The 20849-nt window shown below is 41.4% G+C and overlaps 1 protein-coding gene across 1 annotated transcript in view; it reads right to left on the bottom strand.

Moving 5' to 3' along the window:
• The window catches only part of HACE1 (HECT domain and ankyrin repeat containing E3 ubiquitin protein ligase 1), a gene marked incomplete in the record, with an annotated part of 1502717 nt that overhangs the window by 1036926 nt on the left and 444942 nt on the right, over positions 1-20849 (bottom strand). The window contains 1 exon segment of the mRNA XM_044065909.1: positions 2195-2326. Within this exon segment, the coding sequence (XP_043921844.1) occupies positions 2195-2326 (132 nt within the window).

Genomic DNA, 20849 nt, shown 5'->3' with positions numbered 1-20849 from the left:
GAAGATAGTTTTGATATTTCAACATGTGAAACTGGCAATTCAAAGCCCTCATAGCTAAGGTGGAAGAAGTATAAACTTTCTTTCCACATCTATCCAAAGCCCTGGCCTCCTTATCTGGAGGAACCGGATTTTTTACAACAGAGGCCTTGACACCCTTAGGTCCCTGACTAACAGTTTCTGGGTCCGCCCTAGGACTCTTATAAAGATATTTATGAGCTTCAGGCACCCTGTAATACCTGTCCGGTTTAACAGGAGCAGGAGGCAAAGAATCAGGATTAAGTGAAACCTCTGCAAACACATCTTCCACAACATCCAGAACAGGTGGTATAGCCAAAGGCCTATGCTGGGGTAAAAGCAAAAATTCCCTAAGCCTTTTCCTGGAATCAGAGAAGTCCTGACCTTCCCACTTAAAATGCTCCCTCATGGAATGAAGAGTCTCTGAAAAAGAAAAATCCTCTGGAGGAGAAGCAGAAGGAGTAGAATCATCCACATCAGAATCAGAATAAGGAAAATACTCCTGCAAGTCTTCAGCCGAAGACTCTGAAACATCCGAAGCCTGCTCAAAACTCCCCAACTCTGGTTCCACCCTAGGCCTCTTATCAGGAGGGGGCAAAGAACCTCTAATCAAAGTAATTAAATCTTCTGCCATTTTAAGCATATGCTTCTTGGGCACAGATCCTGATGAACTAGGAGTGACACCAACAGAAGCTAAACCTGGCCTGCCTCTGGGAGAAGCCTTGGAAACAGAAGGAGAGGGCCTAACCACCCTAGGAAGGGAGGGAGTACAGTAACCTGAGAAGCCCCTCAGCCTGACCTGCCTCCTGAGAGGCCACATCCTGCAATATCAAAGTCTCCCCTGGGACTCCAGAGAAGCCTCGGTGGAACCACCGGTTCCACCGATGCCTCTAAGAACCGGCGTCCGATGCGGACGACTCTTCTTGCCTGGGTTTAGCTGCTTTGTCTTTGCGCTTCTTCGAAGAAGCGGGTGTCGGAGCATCCGACGGCATATTATAATTGCACCGCTTCCCGAAAACCAACCTGGCACAATCTAACCTTCGCAATAGTGCGCTTATTGAACCTAGCACAAAAGCGACACCCAACAACGTCGTGCTCAGGCCCCAAACAAGGAATACACAAAGTATGATAAACTCTATGCGGTATCTGTTTCCCACAAGAAAAACAGTTATTCACTTTTTCTGACATCCGGTAAACCACTGAGTCAAGACAAAACTAAAATATTCCCCAACGGGGTACTTAGCCAACTTTGACTCGGTCTGAAACTCCGAATTCGAAAAATTTCAGAACGCCGAACGGCACTTGCAACGCTGCTTCTGCATCGGACCATGCGGCAAAAAAGACTGAGGATATGACGTCGGTCATGCGCATTTGTACCCTGACGTCCTGATGTCAGTCTTAAGCGCCTTGACCGACGTCAGCCTAATACTTTGATATTCGGGCCGACCGAGGACAGCGGACTACCCAAGTGTAAGGACTGCAGCAATGTGAGATGAAGAACATCTTTTAATAGATAGATGCATATTAATATTATAGCTCACTAGGGGAGGTTAATAACACAAAAGTGTGAAATTTTAATTGTGTTTTTAATTAATCGATTAATTAGTGTTGTTATATATGTTGGAGACTTTTTTGTAATTTTGTCTGATGAAGGCTGGTGGTTCAGTCGAAAGCGCTTACCATTATTAAATTGTGATTTGTTTGGAGGTTGCTGTTTTTTTTCCTTATTAGTTTGTGCTTTGTTTTTTTGTTATAACTGACATCCATTGATGCTGACGTACACTGTGTGATGCGGGCCGTCGCACATACCTTCACAGTAGCAGTTTAACTTTGGTATAACAGCCGGACCTACAAGTCAGCCGGAGGTAGACTCCCTCATGTTATGGGCACTGCAGCATATGAATAGAAGGACATTGAGCTAATACCTGTGACACACTGAGAATTCTGACAAGCTACTTGGAAATGCAGCTATACAATACACTTTTTTTATATACTGCAAGAGCAACATGGTATTTGTTTGACATTCATTCATTCAACACACATTTTCACTAACTTTTAAAAGCATTAAATGCATTCACTCTGAAAAAGTCATGCAGGACTTGACCTCACCAAAGTGAGAAAATATTTGTAAAAATCTACAAACTCACTTAAAAATGTAAACAAAGCATTATTTACTCACCGTCTTATGGCCATTTTGACATGCAACATGCAATGCAGTCTGCCCCATTGAGTCTTCAACATCTACGTTACTGACATGTTGTAACAAGTCATGGAGCAACTCTGTCCGTCCATTGACAGCAAGCCAGTGAATCTAGGGAAAGATTAACAAAAAGCCCTTGAGTTAGTCTAATGTTCTGAGAGGAGTGCTAAATATTATCTGTTCAATATATGAGAACTGCATTTTAATTTAGATGTTCTTTCTATACAAATGCTTTCATACTGCCCACACAGTACACATACAAATTCATAAGGGATAAACCAGCTAACAAACATTTATAGTGAAAACCAGTCATTTCTCATTTTCAAATGATTAAAACACAACTTTACCAGTAACACTTTAGTGCCTTCAACTTTTCATTGTTTTGCCAGGAGGAAAAAAAATTATAACTAAATCTACTACCCGAAATTAATTCAAAATCACTATGAAACATGTGAGGTATTTCCCATAGCAAAAGGACTTCAAAGATTTTTGTAGGAGTATGCCCATTGGACTTTCCACTCACTTTCATGAGTTAACTTGTACTTTTTTTCAGTGGCGTGTGCAGTACCCCCCCCCCCCACACACACACACACACACCGTGAACCAACTGGCACTTTCTGCCTAAGCATCCATGGTATGATATGACACATCAGTAGATACAAAGGTGTGGTATTTACCACAAGTAGGTTAACTTGGGAATGTGAATACCCCTCCTGCAATCACCAGTATGGCTACTTTTTCTCTATTTTTTGCCAGCTTAGGGACATGCCCATTGCAGACAGAGTCTTCATACACCCTTGTTCATCAGTTTGGTACTACCTGATCCACTCAATATTCACCGCTTGTAAGACAAGAAAAAGAAAGCAACATACAGGGACATATGTCCATGAAATCCCAGCTAATGTTCTATTACCTAATGACTTTGATAACAGAGGACCTTGTGCGCATGTAAACACAGCCAAGCTCAGAGTTAATTGCATTGAAAAAGAAGCAGGGGTAACGCCCAGTCAATGTCTAGCTATACCACCAATACAGGATGGCAATGAAGCCATAACAAACAAACAAACAAACAAACAAACAAAAAAGGCAGGGGGTAATAAAATGCTTAAACCAGAGGCGGAGTTGTCAAAATTAGGAGTTACTTTAGGGGAAGAAACGGCTGATAGTCTAAATCCTAGGAAGAATTGTTAAAATGTACTGGACTTCCATTAGAAGAAAAACAGGGGATGACTGCAAAGAGAGAGAGTTAAGGCACATATGGCTCCTGGGCTCTAGTTTACAAAACCTGAGGGAAATAGCCAAATGTCTCCTAATCCTCAATGGCAGAGGCAACCTTTCTATATACAGGAAAAAGGGACTGATGTACAAAAAGGTATATTATTAAAGAGTAACCACAGGGAGAAGAGACACAGCAGTCAGTACTCCAAACAGCCCACAATCAGGCGGTTCTAGCCAAAGCCCATAACATCCATTTTTCAGGCCATACGAATGTGATGCATAAAAAATGGAGTTTTTTGCAAACCTTTAGAAAGAAATAAAAGGGTACTGTAAAGTTTGTGAGAAGGATCAAAACAATGTTAAGACATGAGAAAATCAATGGTACACAAAAGGACCAAATGAATAGTCAAAAGGGCAGGGCTATCTAGCAGGGCAAGGAAATGCCAGAATAAACCAGTGAATGCCAGTAAATGTACTGTGTACAAAGAGAGCATCTGGGAAATAGAAAAAAAAAAAAATTAAGCTTATTTCCTGCCTTTCTTGTTAGGTGGTACAGACTATTGGTAGGCTTCTGAGCCCCCAAGCCCTTCTGTGTTTGAGGGAAGCCTTCTAGCTTGTTTTTTTTCTTATAACTAGCCAGTTTTCTAGTTTCAGCACTCAAATCTGTTTCTTTGATCTCAGCACTTGTTCAGAAAAAAAAAAAAAAAAAAAAAATTTTTCATCTGCTTTTACTGTACTTGTGTTTTTACCTACTTCTTTTTACTTTTGCATCATCTTAAAATACTCAATTGTATTTATTACTGCTTGGTGTAACTCATTCTAAGCCTTTTGGTTTAAACACTTGGGCTTCGGACCAGTTAGTTGTTTTGCACTGAGAGGGTTCGTGGTCTGCACTCTTGTGGGAGGAGAGGCTGGACTCTGCCCTTCTGAGCTGGGAATTTCTGGTTAAAGGCTTATAGTGCATGCATATCTGAACTGTTTCTTACTGTAGTTGGTGCGCCTTGTTTGCTGTGGCATAGACTGGATTCGGGCCTGCTGGATCTAGCTTTGTTTGTGTAACTTGAGCACTAATCCAGACATTCTCTAAAGTATTCAATGGTATTTATTACTGCTTGGTTGTAACTTGATTAAAGTGTAGCTATCATTCAAGTCTTTTGGATTAAGCACTTGGGCTTCAGACCAGTTGTTTTACATTAGGAAGGTTTGTGGCAAGCACTGTGGTGGCAGGACAGGTAGCTTTCATCCTTCTAAGTAGGGAACTGCTGATTGAGAGCCCAGTGTCCAAGTGTATTAGTTCTGGTTTAGGCACTTGGGCTTCAGGCCAGTTATTTTATATTAAGAAGGTTCGTGGTCTGCACTCTTGTGGGAGAAGAGGCTGGACTCTGCCCTTCTGAGCTGGGAATTTCTGGTTAAAGGTTTATGGTGCCTGAATATTTGAACTGTATCTTACTGAAATTGGTTCACCATGTTTGCTCTAGCATAGACTAGATCCAGGCCTGCTGAATCTAGCTTTGTTTATATGCTTGTTGTTTGTTTGCTTGTTATTTCCATGGAAGCTAATTTCACCTAATACAACTTCTCAGCTTCTGTGGATCACTAGTGATATCTGCATTGCTTACTGTACTTATTTCCTTGTTTCACTTGAAAGAAAGTTACTGTTTGTCGTTTTGCATTTAGTTACTTGTAACACATTGCACTCAAGTTACCTGGCACTTGCTCACTAAAGCAATTATATAAGTCAGCACTAAAAATTAAAAGCACTACACCCTCACTCCCCACTGGCCCTTGTTTTCAATTAAGGAATTCCCAATATTATTCTAGCATGTCCAAAGGTCAGTTGTCAATCTTCTCTCCGGTCCAGCTGGTGAATCTGGGAATCTTGAGGCAATGTTATAACTGCCTCATGTACACAGACAACCCTCTCCTCCTCCCACATAACACAAATACTTGCGAGAGATGCAGCTATTTAGCCAAACTGGAGGCTGAGCTCTCTCAACTCAGGACTGGCAAGACCAGACAGGAGGAGAAGGCAACTACACACACCACAAAACCAGCCTCACATAATGCTACCACTCCACTGAATCAAACACATAAACACACAAAGACATACTCGGAGGCTCTGAGTAAAAATTTACCTAAACAGCAGAGGCCTACAAAGCAGACACCCAAACAACTGCTACTTCAAGACACCCCACAAGCAACACATAAACCACAAAAGCCGTGTGCAAAGCAGTCACAGCCCTTAAGGCCAAATACAACACCAAACATACTTGTCATAGGTGACTCCATAGTCAGACACACTGACGTCCCACTCACCAGGCTGAACAAGGAGAGGGTCACAGTAAGCTGCCTATCGGGCGCTAGAATCCGCCACATAACACAAGCACTCGGGTCACTCCACGGCAAGTACAAATATGACACAGTCATTGTCCATGCTGGTGTGAACGACCTGAGACGTACCTCCCTGGACTACATGAAAAGAGACATAGAGGAGCTCTCTGATTATGTAGCCCAGGCAGGTATGACCCTTACCCTGAGCAGTATCCTTCCTTCACCAAGAATGATGCCACAATAAAGAGACAAGATGATCAGCTTTAACAATTGGCTTAATGTCTGGTGTCATTCAAAGGGGATCCAGTGTCTGTCTGGGATGACATGCTTGACAAGCCACGCTGCTCATGAGGGACGGCTTGCACCTGTCACCCCTGGGATTCCGGATATTGGCTAAGGCTCTTGCCACCCCATAGTGCCTTTTTAGGCAAGGCTCAAATTCTAAACCTACCACCCTAGAAAACAAAAATGGGAAGAAACTAAGGGTAATGCTGCTCAATGCCAGAAGTCTAAATCTCAAAATGCATGCACTCGAGGCCCTTCTCAGTATGGAGAACATCGATGTCTGTGCTGTAACTGAAACCTGGTTCAAGGCACCTGAGAGCACCCGGCACTATTAGGTTTTACCTCATATCATGCGTTCGGCCCCAAAACCGGACCACACCACAAAAGGAGGGATGTATACATATTCATAAAGGATACCCACACCTCCAGGTTGGTGGCAACGCACAAGCCGGAAACCATCCAGGTGCAACTAACCATAGGCAAAACTGCTCTACAAATTGTAGCATGCTACAGGCCACCCTCTCAATCTCAGGAACCCCACACAGCCTTCCTGAAGACACTGGAGGGTATAAATGTATCTCCAAACACCATCATATTGGGTGACTTCAACTACCGAATATAGACTGGGAACATTACTCAAGCCCTAACTTTCTAGCCCAACGGTTCCTGGAGTTCATAAATTCAAATGCCATGGAACAGCTAGTCACTGTTCCCACGAGAGGAGAAAATATACTAGATCTCATTGTCACAAACATGGGGACAAAATGCTCCACACCGGAAGTATATCCCTCATTGGTGAGATCTGATCATAAACTAATCTCACTGGAAATCCACATCCCGCCCCCACCCCAAACAAAAGGCCATAGTGAAGAACTTCTCTAAAGCAAACTTCACACTACTCAAGACTGGTGTGGTATCCTTCAAGGCCCCTGAGCCAGTGGAAACCACAACCCAAGCTGCGGAAGCCCTTACAAATGCCTTCTATGAACACCTCCAGGACTGCATGTATCAGGCAATCCCAAATAAAACCAAGACTCTTTCCACAAAGCGCAAGCGTCCAGTCTGGTGCGCCCGAGCCATTAACAAACTTTACAATAAGAGGAGAAAGCTATTACATGATAGAACAAAATCCATAAAGGGAAGTCACCCTGATCATTATTAGTAAAAAATACGAGCACTCATAAAATCAACTAAGGCCAATTTTGAGAGAAAAATTGCCATGGATTCAAAGGACAATCATAAGGCCTTTTTCAGCTATGTTAGGAACCTGGGTGGAAACTCCCAGATATGCTCAGAATTAGTCCAAAATGATACAAAATCACTGAACCCACAGACATTGCCAACATACTGGCAGACAGGTTCAGTGCAAACTTCACCCTCTCCCCTAAAGGAGAGATAACTATCCCAGCCGAGTGTAGCCTCCCGGACATCTCAAATGCGCAGGTGAAAGCTGCTCTCTCTAAAGCTAAAAACACAGCATCAATGGGACCGGATGGTGTCCCCGGCTGTGTGCTACACGAGCTAAATGAGGAATTAAACCCGCACATAAGGCAGCTGTTTAATCTCAGCCTTACCACAGGATACGTGCCCAAGGAGTGGCGTACGGCAACTGTTGTCCCACTCCACAAAGGCGGCGCCTCTACGGACCCTGGTAATTACCGCCCCATAAGCTTAACAAGTCTAGTCTGCAAAGCTATGGAGAGGATCATAATGGAGCTCATAAACAAAGATATAGGGGACTTGCAGACATTGGACCCGACCCAGTTTGGCTTTGTCAAGGGAAGATCATGCCTTTTGAACATGGTCGACTTCTTCGAAACAGTCACCAAGGCCATTGATGAGGGAAAGGCAGTCCATACAGCCTACCTTGACCTTGCAAAGGCTTTCGACACAATACCCCACTCGGGTATTGTAGAAAAACTTACCAGCTTAAATGTAAACCCATATGTCACAAGATGGGTTGCAAACTGGCTTAAGGACAGAACCCACAGGGTTAGAGTTGCTGGCGCTGTGTCAGACTCCAAGCCGGTCACAAGTGGTGTCCCACAGGGTCGGTCCTTGGCCCCTATTGTTTGGCATCTACTTCTCAGAAGTACAGGCCAACATAGGAGGACTTTGGCTGACAAAGTTTGCAGACGACTGCAAACTGGGCGCCATAGTGGAAAGTGCATCAGACACGGATATCCTTCAGAAGGGACTCACGGAAACAGATAGCTGGTGCCAGAGCCATGGCCTGAAGTTAAACGCCACAAAATGTATAGTCATACCCTTCGGGAAAAACAAGGTAACCCCAAGCTACCATATAGGTGGCAATCCACTAAGCACAGAAGAGGTTATCAGGGACACCTGGGGACCCAGGTTGACAGTGGCGTTTCTTTTGACACTCACATTGCTAAAGTGGTTAGAAAGACCTTCTACATTGCCCACCTGATCATGAAGGGATTCACATCCAGATCTAGTGAGGTCATTGTTCCCCTGTACTCTTCACTTATCAGACCAATGATCGAGTACAATGCCCCATTCGGGATGTATCTCACCCGACATCTGCAGCAATTGGAGAGACCCCAAAAGTTCCTCACCAAAAGGATAAAGGGACTCCAAAATCTGTCATATGCTGCCAGATTGAAGAAACTCCAGCTCTATTCAGTCGCATACCGTCTGCTCAGAGGTGACATGTGCCTGACATACAAGGCCATGTCCAACCCGGAATTAATGGACATGCTCCACCTCAAAAATCCAAATCCACCAAAACCACTAGAGCAAGCGACTTAAACCTTAGCACGGATATAAATAGGATGTGCTGGAGGGATAGATTTATCACTCAGAGACTCCCTATGCTGTGGAATAAAATCCCGGTCCATGTGAGGCAGAGCACCTCGCTGACTCTGTTCAAGAGAAATCTAGACCTGTGGATGGGAGATCGTAGGTTTACCCCGGGAATCATTTCTGTGTCACTGCTGGACAGAGGCACAACAAACTAATGGGCACAGTATTTTTTCATATAAGGGGTGGCGTAAGCCACAAAAATTTGGGCTAGGCTTATAAATGCCTTAGGGCAGATAGCCTAGTATAAACCTATGAACCTATGAACCTATGAAAATGGTGAAAGTGTTCAACAACAACAACTCAAGAGGGCCTTTTCAATTAAAAGGTTGTGCAAGTATTATATGTTATACTCTACCTCAAGCTTCATTACCAGTGGTTCTCTTACTAACTTGAGTCTTAAAAATGAAGAAGATATGGGAGAAAGATTTTTAAAAATTGTAAGAAATATTAATTAACTTTAAACATGAAAATACATGAAGTAGCTGTATTGGAGCCGAATCAAATTACAAAAATGTGAGTAAATACTTCAACAGTCAAAGTTAAAGAAGCTGCACTGCGTTTTCCTTTTCTGTAACTGTGTAATGTAAACTGGAACATTATGTTTTGCTGCTGTGTACTTCACAAATGGTAGCAGTCTGCTTGGAGACTGCTGCACTAGGTCACATGACTATTTCCTCAACTGGATTTGGACTTGCTGAATCCCTCTCTTCCTTTAGACACACAATAGGAAAAGTATCTTCTAAAATTCAAATTAGGAAATCCTGATTGAGGGACCTTCTAAATACTGGGGGAGGACAGTTAATTCAAAAGAAAGAAAGGTAACAGATATAGGGCTGCCTTCTGTACAGTTCCATGGATTCCCTTGGGGATGGAGCTCAAACTACAGAAAGTAAAAGGACAGTACAGCCTTTAGCCAAAAGAAAAAAAAGGTTATAATTTATATCTCAGGCATTTTTTTTTTCTGACCACTACCTGTCTTTTTGAGTGTTTTATTTTCAAATCCTTGTGCAAGTTCTGTACTGTTTGCATAGTCACTTGGAAAATAAATATTTTAATTTATTTCAAATAAAGACTTTTATTATTTAACTTCGGCTAATAGTTCACTTACACCTTAAAGGGTTTCTACATTTAACTGGTAAAATTGTGGGGCATCCGTCCATTGCAAAATAACACTGCTTGAGCTACTGCTACCATGCTCTGCTCTCAAAGTCAGTTTCTTCACAGTATCGTTACAGCCACCTGAACCCACCACACTTCCTACAACACTAACTCCATCAGCTACTGGATCACATAACAGTGCAAAAATGAGGACATTACCTTAGCAGCAATGTTGATACAAAGTCAATGAGCTAGAACTTCAACTGAGTGAATCTATCTGGGCAGGAAAAGCCAGTTAACACACTGGGGTGAAATCATACACACATGTACAGACAAAGCTGTAATGTTCAAGTTTGTCTTTGTAATTGCTGACTGGCAAAGGATGTCATCAGTGCAATTTCCTTTATAAACACAGTGCAGTTTTAATAAAGTAACTGCTGTCATAAAGGTTTGAGTAAACTTAACATTCACGCAAACAGAAGGATTTACTTTACTTAAAAATGTATTAACCAAGTAAGTTAGCTACTCTGAAGACAATTTTCTGTCACAAACTGGATTACAGGCAAGAAAAGACAAAATACAGCTTATGGAATTCTTGCAGTATTTTTCCAAGACTGCAGTGCTGATGTGATAGCATTTTTGCTAAAATATGGTGCTAGTATTACTTCTGAAAATAACATTTAAAAACTGTGTAAGAAAAAGAAATGGCACCTTAAAATTGATAGAAAGCATGAAATGATTAAAGTGGGGAATATAAATAACTGTCAAAAGAAGAGTAGGAGTAAAATAATTATGTTGCACTGTTTCATTGAAATATCTAAGTTGGGTTTTACTGAAAGAGGTAGAGTAGGACGATTTTTTAAGTTAGGGGCCACTGACCTCAGTAGTACCAAATGAAATAGTGTTTCCGATGATTAACAGCTTCATACAAGTCAGTGAATTACTTTACTTTGCTGCACTACACTTGTTCTTGATATTTTACAAATATGTTGATATTTTATTGTTATATGCTCCAATTCTACACTTTTAGCCTCTTTAAGTGATCTAAAAGTTGGAAATCTTTGGTCTGCACTCTAGCTGTAGTAGAGAGTAGGATGGTCTCTTCTGTTTAGGTTTAGGATTTCTGCTTGGAAGTGTCTGTATATGTATTTTATATCCCAAGCAGCTTTCAACAATTTTTTTCCTCACATAGATAGTAAATGTTGAGGTGTGATGGGGAACAAAGATGTTAATGGGAACATGTTCTTTCAGAGGGTAATGAGTTGGCCGATTTAAAAATTCCCTACAGAGCACTATGTCAGAAATACTGGAGGAACAAATGGCTGTAACTAAGGAAATGATTCTTCTGAGCTGATACAGAGGATCTGACATAATAAGGCCTTAAATTTAACTCTGTTCACTACCAAAAAAGCAGCTACTAAAAAATGGAAATCAAAATCTAAACCAACTGAATTTGAAGTATTAAATACTGTAAAAGTGATAAAACTGGAAGTATGACCTTTAGAAAAGGGAAAGAGCATGGGGGGCAGCATCTTTCTTCAGCTCTGTCCTTACAATCCATTTCTGACAGGAAAAAGTAAAAAAATGTTGATCATGGACAGTTCAACTTTGCTGGAATATCACAACTAATGATACAAGTCTACATAAAAAAAATGCATTTTCTACAAACATTCCTGTCAAAAACCTGAAGAGAAAGCATAAGGACCAGAGAAAAGATGAGCTTCACAAAAAACACTATGTCTGACCAAACAATGAAGAAGGATTTACAATCATTACTAACAACAATGCAGGACTTGTCACTGAAATTTGATAAAATGAACAAGAAACTGGATACTTTTGAAGAGAATAGTAAAAAGCAACAGAACTTGAAGATAGAAAATACGGAAGAAACAGTAACTGACATACAGCAATACTGATATGTTTAATATATTAAGAGCAGTTCAGATATTATTTATGAAATGTTTACGATTCTCTGGTGCTTCATACACAAAAATAAGGTACAAAAAACATTAAAAGTAAGAGAATCAGATGAAGTCTTAATAAATTCATATTAATTGCTGATACTATCTAAAGTATAAAATATCACCAAAAATTGCATATAACTTCTCTATTAAACAAGAACATTATGAAAACCTATAATATGAATTCAAACAGACCTAAATCTAAAGATGTAAAGAATTAAACTCAAAAAATGAATGTACTATATAAAAGTGCTGTTTATTTTATACATAGAAATTACATTAGAAGCCAAAATGTTATTATATATTAAAATCTACAGTTTATAATAACAATAACAATATTTTCATTAACCTGACTGGATGTTGAAACAAATGAAGTTTCATAAGGCTCTGTTGTCTTAACAGTAGGAAATATGAACCTACTTAAACTATGTACATATAGGGTTTCAGGCAAAACCACTTGACACCAACGTAAGGCAATTTAAAACAATTTAATAATAATCCAAAAAATCCACAAAGTGAATAAGCAAAGCTTTCAAGTCTCTAGTACCCTTCCTCAGTGCTAATAATATCAAAGCAACGTACATTTCTTTTAAATAGTAAAAATTAATTACACAGCCAAGGAAAACAGACCAATAATAGTATTTTTGTGCTTTAATATTTTATATCTTTATTTTATCTTACTTTATACTGCAGCTTTAAGTTGCAATAGACAATGTTTAATGTCTATTGGTCTGTTTTCATTGATTGTGTAATTAATTCTTACTATTTAAAAGTAATGTAAGTTGGTTTCATAGGTTCATAGGTTTATACTAGGCTATCTGCCCTAAGGCATTTATAAGCATAGCCCAAATTTTTGTGGCTTACGCCACCCCTTATATGAAAAAATACTGTGCCCATTAGTTTGTTGTGCCTCTGTCCAGCAGTGACACAGAGATGATTCCCGGGGTAAACCTACAATCTCCCATCCACAGGTCTAGATTTCTCTTGAACAGAGTCAGCGAGGTGCTCTGCCTCACATGGACCGGGATTTTATTCCACAGCATAGGGAGTCTCTGAGTGATAAATCTATCCCTCCAGCACGTCCTATTTATATCCGTGCTAAGGTTTAAGTCGCTTGCTCTAGTGGTTTTGGTGGATTCGGATTTTTTGAGGTGGAGCATGTCCATTAATTCCGGGTTGGACATGGCCTTGTATATCAGGCACATGTCACCTCTGAGCAGACGGTATGCGACTGAATAGAGCTGGAGTTTCTTCAATCTGGCAGCATATGACAGATTTTGGAGTCCCTTTATCCTTTTGGTGAGGAACTTTTGGGGTCTCTCCAATTGCTGCAGATGTCGGGTGAGATACATCCCGAATGGGGCATTGTACTCGATCATTGGTCTGATAAGTGAAGAGTACAGGGGAACAATGACCTCACTAGATCTGGATGTGAATCCCTTCATGATCAGGTGGGCAATGTAGAAGGTCTTTCTAACCACTTTAGCAACGTGAGTGTCAAAAGAAAGGCCACTGTCAACCTGGGTCCCCAGGTCCCTGATAACCTCTTCTGTGCTTAGTGGATTGCCACTTATATGGTAGCTTGGGGTTACCTTGTTTTTCCCGAAGGGTATGACTAGACATTTTTTGGCGTTTAACTTCAGGCCATGGCTCTGGCACCAGCTATCTGTTTCCGTGAGTCCCTTCTGAAGGATATCCGTGTCCGATGCACTTTCCACTATGGCGCCCAGTTTGCAGTCGTCTGCAAACTTTGTCAGCCAAAGTCCTCCCATGTTGGCCTGTACTTCTGAGAAGTAGATGCCAAACAACAGGGGGCCAAGGACTGAGCCCTGTGGGACACCACTTGTGACCGGCTTGGAGTCTGACACAGCGCCAGCAACTCTAACCCTGTGGGTTCTGCCCTTAAGCCAGTTTGCAACCCATCTTGTGACATATGGGTTTACATTTAAGCTGGTAAGGTTTTCTACAATACCCGAGTGGGGTATTGTGTCGAAAGCCTTTGCAAGGTCAAGGTAGGCTGTATGGACTGCCTTTACCTCGTCAATGGCCTTGGTGACTGTTTCGAAGAAGTCGACCAAGTTCAAAAGGCATGATCTTCCCTTGACAAAGCCAAACTGGGTCGGGTCCAATGTCTTCAAGTCCCCTATATCTTTGTTTATGAGCTCCATTATGATCCTCTCCATAGCTTTGCAGACTAGACTTGTTAAGCTTATGGGCGGTAATTACCAGGGTCCGTGAGGCCGCCTTTGTGGAGTGGGACCACAGTTGCCGTACGCCACTCCTTGGGCACGTATCCTGTGGTAAGGCTGAGATTAAACAGCTGCCTTATGTGCGGGTTTAATTCCTCATTTAGCTCGTGTAGCACACAACCGGGGACACCATCCGGTCCCATTGATGCTGTGTTTTTAGCTTTAGAGAGAGCAGCTTTCACCTGTGCATTTGAGATGTCCGGGAGGCTACACTCGGCTGGGATAGTTATCTCTCTTTTAGGGGGGGAGAGGGGTGAAGTTTGCACTGAACCTGTCTGCCAGTATGTTGGCAATGTCTGTGGGTTCAGTGATTTTTGTATCATTTTGGACTAATTCTGAGCATATCTGGGAGTTTCCACCCAGGTTCCTAACATAGCTGAAAAAGGCCTTATAATTGTCCTTTGAATCCATGGCAATTTTTCTCTCAAAATTGGCCTTAGTTGATTTTATGAGTGCTCGTATTTTTTACTAATAATGATCAGGGGTGACTTCCCTTTTATGGATTTTGTTCTATCATGTAATAGCTTTCTCCTCTTATTGTAAAGTTTGTTAATGGCTGGGGTCCACCAGACTGGACGTTTGCCCTTTGTGGAAAGAGTCTTGGTTTTATTTGGGATTGCCTGATCCATGCAGTCCTGGAGGTGTTCATAGAAGGCATTTGTAAGGGCTTCCACAGCTTGGGTTGTGGTTTCCTCTGGTTCAGGGGCCTTGAAGGATACCACACCAGTCTTGAGTAGTGTGAAGTTTGCTTTAGAGAAGTTCTTCACTATGGTCTTTTTTGTTTGGGGTGGGGGCGGATGTGGATTTCCAGTGAGATTAGTTTATGATCAGATCTCACCAATGAGGGATATACTTCCGGTGTGGAGCATTTTGTCCCCATGTTTGTGACAATGAGATCTAGTATATTTTCTCCTCTCGTGGGAACAGTGACTAGCTGTTCCATGGCATTTGAATTTATGAACTCCAGGAACCGTTGGGCTAGAAAGTTAGGGCTTGAGTAATGTTCCCAGTCTATATTCGGGTAGTTGAAGTCACCCAATATGATGGTGTTTGGAGATACATTTATACCCTCCAGTGTCTTCAGGAAGGCTGTGTGGGGTTCCTGAGTTTGAGAGGGTGGCCTGTAGCATGCTACAATTTGTAGAGCAGTTTTGCCTATGGTTAGTTGCACCTGGATGGTTTCCGAAGCTTCGTGCATTGCCACCAACCTGGAGGTGTGGGTATCCTTTATGAATATGGATACACCCTCCTTTTGTGGTGTGGTCCGGGTTTTGGGGCGGAACGCATGATATGAGGTAAAACCTAATAGTGCCAGGGTGCTCTCAGGAGCCTTGAACCAGGTTTCAGTTACAGCACAGACATCGATGTTCTCCATACTGAGAAGGGCCTCGAGTGCGTGCATTTTGAGATTTAGACTTCTGGCATTGAGCAGCATTACCCTCAGTTTCTTCCCATTTTTGTTTTCTAGGGTGGTAGGTTTAGAATTTGAGCCTTGCCTAAAAAGGCACTATGGGGTGGCAAGAGCCTTAGCCAATATCCGGAATCCCAGGGGTGACAGGTGCAAGCCGTCCCTTGCGAAGCAGCGTGGCTTGTCAAGCATGTCATCCCAGGCAGACAGACACTGGATCCCCTTTGAATGACACCAGACATTAAGCCAATTGTTAAAGCTGATCATCTTGTCTCTATATTGTGGCATCATTCTTGGTGAAGGAAGGATACTGCTCAGGGTTAGGGTCATACCTGCCTGGGCTACATAATCAGAGAGCTCCTCTATGTCTCTTTTCATGTAGTCCAGGTTTAATATTATTAACACTGAGGAAGGGTACTAGATACCTGAAAGCTTTGCTTATTCACTTTGTGGATCTTTTGGATAGTTATTAAATTGTTTTAAATTGCCTTGTGTTGGTGTCAAGTGATTTTGCCTGGACCTTTCTACATTTTGTGCCACTGCACTTTTACTCTGGTTGCTGTTTTTGGTTATTGGACACACATAGGGTTTGCAACAAATACTAACGGTCATCTTAGTTGTATATTAAATATGGCGTAAAGACTAAAAATAAAATGGTTACTTAAAAATATACATATGGGTGTCAGGGCAGCCAGACAACATTTAGAGAACGTAATACAACATTCCAAAGATAATACAATAATTGCAGGAGATTTTAATTGTACAATGAAAGAAGAGGACACAAATGCTAAAAACACACGCAAGAAATCTCCACTATCAAATTTACTTACAGGGTTTACTGACTCATATAACTTAATGGACATTAACACATATGCTGAAAAAGATTCATTGATATTCAAACATTACTCAAATACAGTGGATATATTAAAATGTACACACCCCTGTTAAAATGCCAGGTTTTTGTGATATAAAAAGAGAGACCACAATAAATCATTTCAAAACTTTTCCCACCTTTAATGTGACCTATAACCTGTACAATTCAATTGAAAAACAAACAAGTCTGTTACGGGAAAAATATAAAAATAAAAAATGTATAATAAGTTGGTTGTACAAGTGTGCACACCTTTAAACTTAATACTTTGGTGAAGCACCTTTTGATTTAATTACAGCATTCAGTCTTCTTGAGTACACACCTGCCAATTAAAGTGACTCTGATTAACCCCAAATAAAGTTCAGCTGTTCTAGTAGGATTTTCATGACATTTACTCAGTTGCCTGCTACAGCAAAAGCCATGGTTTGCAAACAGCCTACAAAGCATTAAAGGGATCTCACTACTTGAAAGGTATCAGTCAGAAGGGTACAAAAATATTTCCACAGCATTGGATATACCATAAACACAGTCATCAAAAACTGGAGAAAATATGGGACAACAGTGATGTTGCAAAGAACTGGACGTCCCTCCAAAATTGATGAAAAGACAAGACGAAAACTGGTCAGGGAGGCTGCCAAGGGACCTACAGCAACACTGAAGGAGCTGCAGGAAATTCTGGCAAATACTGGTTGTGTACTACATGTGACAACAATCTCCCGCTTTCTCCATATCATGTCTGGGCTATGGGGTAGGGTTGCAAGACGGAAGCCTTTTTTTACACAGAAAAACATCCAGGCCCAGCTAAAATTTGCAAAACAATACATCAAGTCTCCCAAAAGCATGTGGGAAAATGTGTTATGGTCTGATGAGATCAAGGTTGAACTTTCTGTATACAATTCCAAAAGGTACATTTGGTGCAAAAACAACACTTTGCATCACCGAAAAACACCATCCCCATGGTGAAGCATGGTGGTGGCAGTATTATGCTTTGGGGTTTATTTATTTACTTAAGTTTGATGATCGGGGAAGTCCACTTTTCTTCAGCTGCAAATATTAATAAATGGAATTTCTGGGAACAATAAATGCAGAATAATGCTCAGGAGGAGGAGTGAGGTTTAAGGGAAAGCAGGAATTCAGCAACACATGCAATGTTGGACTGAATAACAACTGCTATAAAGAAAGAAATCATATGTAATGTATAACACAATGCATGTCAATGGAAAACAATAATATGGTTTGTTTTCTTTTCTATTAATGCATGTGTGCCTATGTCTTAAGTGATAATTTAATAAAATAATGTCTTTCGACTTTTCCCGGTTAGGGGTCGCCACAGCGGAACTCCGGTCCGCTCATGATTGGCAGTGCATTTTTACGGTGACGATTTGCCAGCCCGAAGCCCAACCTTCAAAGAAGGCACACCCATTCACGCACGCACCTACCTGCATGTCTTTAAACGTCACTCGACCGTGGGGAGGACATGCAGACTTCTCACAGAAGGCGCTCCAGCCAAGAATCGAATGGAAGAACCTCTTGCTGTGAGGCATCAACGCTAACCACTGCACCACCGCGTCCTCAAGTGATAATTTAATAAATGTGTTAAAAAGAAAGACTGACAGAAGAAACCTAAGAGTGAGCTACTGTGAATGGTCAGAGGGCTATCTTGCTTTGTTTGTTAATTTTCTCTGCCTGTATAAAGTCACTACACAATGGCAGTTGGCAGTGCCTTGTACACATGCAGGTACTTGGAGCCTCAAATTTCCCTATACAGAGGCTCTTAAATATACCTAAACCTCAATGGCCTCCCAGATGCTAACATAGCACCAAGGAACCTCAGCAACCTCAAAAACACTCAACATAAAAAAACACCTATCAGTCGAGTCTCAACTCGCAAGCCCAAAAGGCAAAGCTCTACACAACAAATGTCAGTCATAACACACTCCATTGTGAAATGCACTAATGCACCACTCACCACACTAAGCAAAGAGAAGGTCACCATCAGCTGCATGGCTGAGGCAGGATTTGCCAAATAACATATGCACACAGGTCCTTCCACAAGTGCGCATAGGACTCTCTCATATTACACGTGGAAGTCATTTGAAGCATACCCCCTTGACTATATGAAAAAGCTCTCAGACTGCGTCTGAGGCAGATATGACCTTAGCCCTGGTAGCATTTCACCTTCAAATAAAATTATGTCACAATTTGAACAAAACAATGTTGACTATAACTGGCTTAACTTCTGGGTTCATGTCAAGGGAGCACAATATATATCTGCCTGGGAGGACATGGTAGACCGTCCTAAATGCTTCGTCAGGGATGCCCTTCACCTGTCCCTCCAACTCTTTTGGACACTGGCAAAATCCTTATCCTAGCCATTTTAGGCAAAGTCAGCCTACAAAAGCTTCCAACATAGCGAAACAAAATTCAGAAAGAAATATGAAGGTATCACTGCTCAATGCTCAGAGCCTAAACAGATAACTACATTCCCTACAGGCATTCCTTACCCCTGAATGCACTGATATTGGTATCATCATGTAGACCTGATTCAAGAATATTGACAGCACCCCCATCAGTATAAGGTTTCACTGCCTATCACACGTTCAGACCCACCACACTAGATGAAGGCACTAAAGGTGACTGCCTCTCTATATTCACAAAACAGAATTATACCTCCAGAACTGTTAAGCAGGATAACAACCTGGAACTTCTCCATGTCCAATTTACCATTAACAAAATCCCATATGTCACATTGTAGCCAACTATAGGACCCTCTATGATCTCCTTGGCCCATGACTCCTGCATATCTAGTATGGAATCCCTAAGCATTCAGCCAAATACCTTTCCCTTAGGGGACTTCAACTACCTCTCCGTTTAACAGTGAAACTTGTACATCCCCAAACATATATGCTCAGAGATTTCCTGAACTTCATAAATACAAACTCACTGCACCATACAGTCTGCACACCAACAAAAGGCAACAAAATCTTGCACTTTTTTCTTACAATATGGGACAGCTGTGTCCCCTACAATATGGGACAGCTGTGTTTTCCTACAATTGTAATATCCTCCTTATTCAAATCAGACCATAAAAAAAATCTAATTCACCATAAAACTCAAGACAGAAGCATTCTACAATAATTCGCTATTCCAAGATTATGCCAAGGGAAATCAAGCAAATCTAAGTGATGAACTGGCAAAATTCAGCTTTCCGTTTAACCCTGAGGACCCCACTATGAATATGGAATCTTTTACCACCAAATTCTATGAACATGTAAAAAAAAGTGCATGGAAGCATGTCACCTTTGAAATAAATAAAAGTTTAAGAATAAACCATTATGGTGGATCCCTAATATAAACAAGCTGTGCAATAAAAAGATAAAGCTCATTTCACGTGAAAACAAATCTAATTCTGCCAATGCCAGAAACACTTTTGCTAAGGCTAACAGAGAATTTCAGACCCTGTTTAAATTAACCAAAGTTAAGAAACTAGGCAAAAGATAGTCATAAAGCCTTTTTTAACTATGTCAGAAAGCTCAAAAATAATGTTCAAAACTGCACTGAGTTAATAATAAATGATGACACGTGCCCTAAGCCTGAAGACACAGTCAGTCTACTAGCAGAGAAATTTAGCTCCAACTTCAACGCGCCTCTTGTCCAGACTTCTAGTCAGTGTCTGCACCTCCTCTAAAATCTCCCAGGAACATGTCAGTCCTCAAGATACTGTCCAAGGCCAAGAAAGTACAGTTGTGTACACTTACCATAAATGTAGATGTTCGAGTGTATTCACTGTTGCAGTCTTTACATTCGGGTTATCTGCTTGCAGTAGCCCTCAGTCGGCCTGATTAACAAAGTCTTGGGTCCTACGTCGGTTGCTGTCTCTTCTTCCGTGATGTCAGGGGTATAAAACATGCAGCTTACGTCATTACATCAGTTTTTCTTGCCCCAGATGTCAGTTGCCACCTAATGGGAAGCAATACAATCTATAAATATACAAGGTTATACCTCAAACAAAAAAGCAAATACACCAAAAAGCTTTTAAACATTGAAAAGGACAGAAGAGGTATAGCCAAAAGAAGTCAGGGGGCTGGAGGGAGGGTAACCAGGGTTGCAACAGTGAATACACTCGAACATCTACATTTATGGTAAGTGTACACAACTGTACTATGTTCTTCGTGTTTCACTGTTGCAGTCATTACATTTGGGCAGATTCCCAAAGCTAAGGATGGGAGGAGGAATTCAGATAGCATTAGGACCAGCTATAAGGCCCTGCAAAACTGCAGTGGCAAAGCCAGCACTGGATTTAGAGAAAATTGGCAAATGGTAATGCTTGGAGAAAGTATGTACAGAACTCCAGTTAGCAGCTTCTAGGATGTCCCTGACAGGTACG

Source organism: Protopterus annectens, chromosome 1.part0 (genome assembly GCF_019279795.1).
Source record: "Protopterus annectens isolate FY-2018-M chromosome 1.part0, PAN1.0, whole genome shotgun sequence".
Lineage (NCBI taxonomy): Eukaryota > Metazoa > Chordata > Ceratodontiformes > Protopteridae > Protopterus > Protopterus annectens.
The sequence above is the reverse complement of the archived record's forward strand: the minus strand, read 5'-3'. Positions and strand labels throughout refer to the sequence as shown.